The sequence below is a fragment of the Phytophthora parasitica genome (assembly GCF_000247585.1).
Source record: "Phytophthora parasitica INRA-310 unplaced genomic scaffold supercont2.84, whole genome shotgun sequence".
Taxonomy (NCBI): Eukaryota; Oomycota; class Peronosporomycetes; order Peronosporales; family Peronosporaceae; genus Phytophthora; species Phytophthora nicotianae.
Genome location: NW_008649070.1, coordinates 47,470 through 49,865, shown reverse-complemented (window position 1 = coordinate 49,865; position 2,396 = coordinate 47,470). Strand labels below are relative to the sequence as shown.

Genomic DNA, 2,396 nt, shown 5'->3' with positions numbered 1-2,396 from the left:
GAGACGTTAGATGCAAATCGAAAATGGTACGCAAATGCGCATGAACTGGTACAGTGTCTTTACTAGCACCTGTTCAAAGGTGGAATGGCGTAGGCTTGGCGGACGACTATGATACTTCTTAGAGGACTTGTGATCTACTGAGAACTTTTCATTTGTTAGCTTTCCATCCATTCCAGCGAGCGGTTACGCCTGTTCAGCTCTTCCTATGCAACGTCTAGATGTGGCTAAATACGGAGTTGATTCCGCCAGCCCCTTCAACAAGTACAATCCCAATCGGGATTCCAACACGCCTGCCTCAAACTACTAATGCTAGATCACGGGCTCGCTGCCTTGATGCGTATCAGTGCACACAGTTTCAAAAGTTGAGCTTGTCTAGATTCTTGCGGAAAATGGACTGTCTATTTTTCGTTTTGAAAAAGAATCTGTAGTGACTATTTTTGTGTAAAGTAGTTTTGGGTGTGACCATTCACGTGGTTTTCACACTTCGATCTCCGTAGCCTCGATCTCCATAGATTTCCCGTTTTACACGTCGTAAGTTTTGTTTTTGCAAAGTCGTAACACATACAAGGTAATTCAGAAAAACCTCTGGCTAGTTATAACGGGAATCCAGTGAATCTTGACGCGGATGGGACACTAATTACAAATATCTTTACTAAAATGAAGTCGCAACCTACGACTTAAGATGTAAAATGCAGCTCCAACACAGATAGTAACTGATAACAGAAGCGTCAATACACGCGACGGGATCATTCGCTCCATGGTTCGATTGGCTGAAAACTCGATCTGTTTGTATAAACCTGGCTAAAAAGGACAAATTAACGCCCATAATGAACAAAATTGGCCATTTGATCAACACATATTGATTGGATTGTCCAGAAAAGGTAAATTTCACGTAAAATGTCGACAAACGCACGTCTTTTGTGTTTCCTCCGTTTTATTGCTTCGTACAGTAATATTATAACTCTAAACCAGTGCATACATCCGCAGGGATAGACATGTGAAATCGGGGAGGCAGAGTTAAAATGGGAACTATGACATGGTAATGTTCTTTATAATAAGGTTAATGGGCAAACGATTCACGGTAAACGGATTTACCGTAAACCCGTTCTCAATGTTGCCTTCCTCCCCATTTCTGAATAACTAGTTACCCATTTTCTGCACGTAATTATACCAGGCTGCTCTGGATGAGGCATCGATACTTCAATGCCTTTAAATCACGGATTTGAGGCACCCGATTTTAATACCGTCCTACTAAGTAGGATGGTATTCAGAGGTGTCGAAAAATGTGTCGTTGTCTGAACATATATGACCCGTAAAAGTACAACAAGTACCCGTCCATATCACAAAGTCCCCGTCATAAACCACACACAAATGGTCATAAACTACACGTAATTTCAGAGAAAGCACGAAAAACATACAGAAGACCAAGTCTGATGGCAGATTCTTATTGGCTACTCATTTTTTGAGATTGTAACTTGCACGGCTTTGTCCGTCGGATTTTTGTGTCTGTCGAATAAATACCAGCGATACCAAGTCGCTAAAGTTACTAAAAACATAAATAGAGGACCTCTGAATCATCAACACTCCCAATTCCGTGAGGTAGAAAAGTTGTCGTACCTATTGAAAATACCTCGATTCATCATTCTTAGCTGGCCATCTGCTGAGAACAAGATTAGTCACTTCTGTAAACTTCCATCGAAAAAACTCTAACTCACCATCTGCTTGATCTGCCTGGATTGTGTAGAGCGCGATTGCGTGATGGACTCTCGCATTGCGTGGATTTCCCCAACGAGGCGATTCTTTTCGTGAACTCTCTCAAACCCTACTGTGCGCAGCGTGCTTGGATTGGCTTGGTTGGGTGCCGTAATTGCTCCACTGACACAAGAAGCACTAACAGTATACTTACTGTATAGTTGCGTTAACGCGAACATGCCACCAGCACAGCCTATGCACGATAAAGGAATCCACCCTATCCACGTGATAAGTCCTGTTTACCGACTCTTCCCGTAGTTCGTAATCTGCAAAATGTGTAAACCACTAGTTGGTTTTACCCACACTATGATAGTGACTATCGGCCTGTCGACTTCCAGTTTCAAATATTCCTCAGCAAACGCAGAGCAATCCCTGGACCTGGACCCCATTTGTTGTGCTGCATAATGAGTTCTTTCGTTCTCAGTCCTCCTAACAGCTCGGCACTAAGCGACACCGTGATCGGAGCTGTCATGCAGCGTTCAACGTGGAAAACACGTGGAAAAACGTACGATCGTGTTGACAACAATGCTACCGTTCCCAACACCTCTCACCAGCAGTCCAACCATCGCACATACCGCCATGCGCCGTACCACAAGCCTTCCCAGAATTACCCCTCCGCGACAATGTCCAAGGTCCCTGCAGAG

At 43.7% G+C, this 2,396-nt stretch overlaps 1 protein-coding gene across 1 annotated transcript in view; it reads right to left on the bottom strand.

Annotated features, from left to right (window-relative positions):
* Positions 1 to 2,092: 2,092 nt before the first annotated feature.
* The window catches only part of PPTG_18363 (hypothetical protein), a gene marked incomplete at both ends in the record, with an annotated part of 1,783 nt that continues 1,479 nt past the window's right edge, over positions 2,093 to 2,396 (bottom strand). Inside the window, 2 exons of the mRNA XM_008916459.1 lie at positions 2,093 to 2,217; positions 2,304 to 2,388. Coding sequence (XP_008914707.1) covers positions 2,093 to 2,217; positions 2,304 to 2,388 — 210 coding nt within the window. The remainder of the gene's footprint in view (positions 2,218 to 2,303; positions 2,389 to 2,396) is intronic.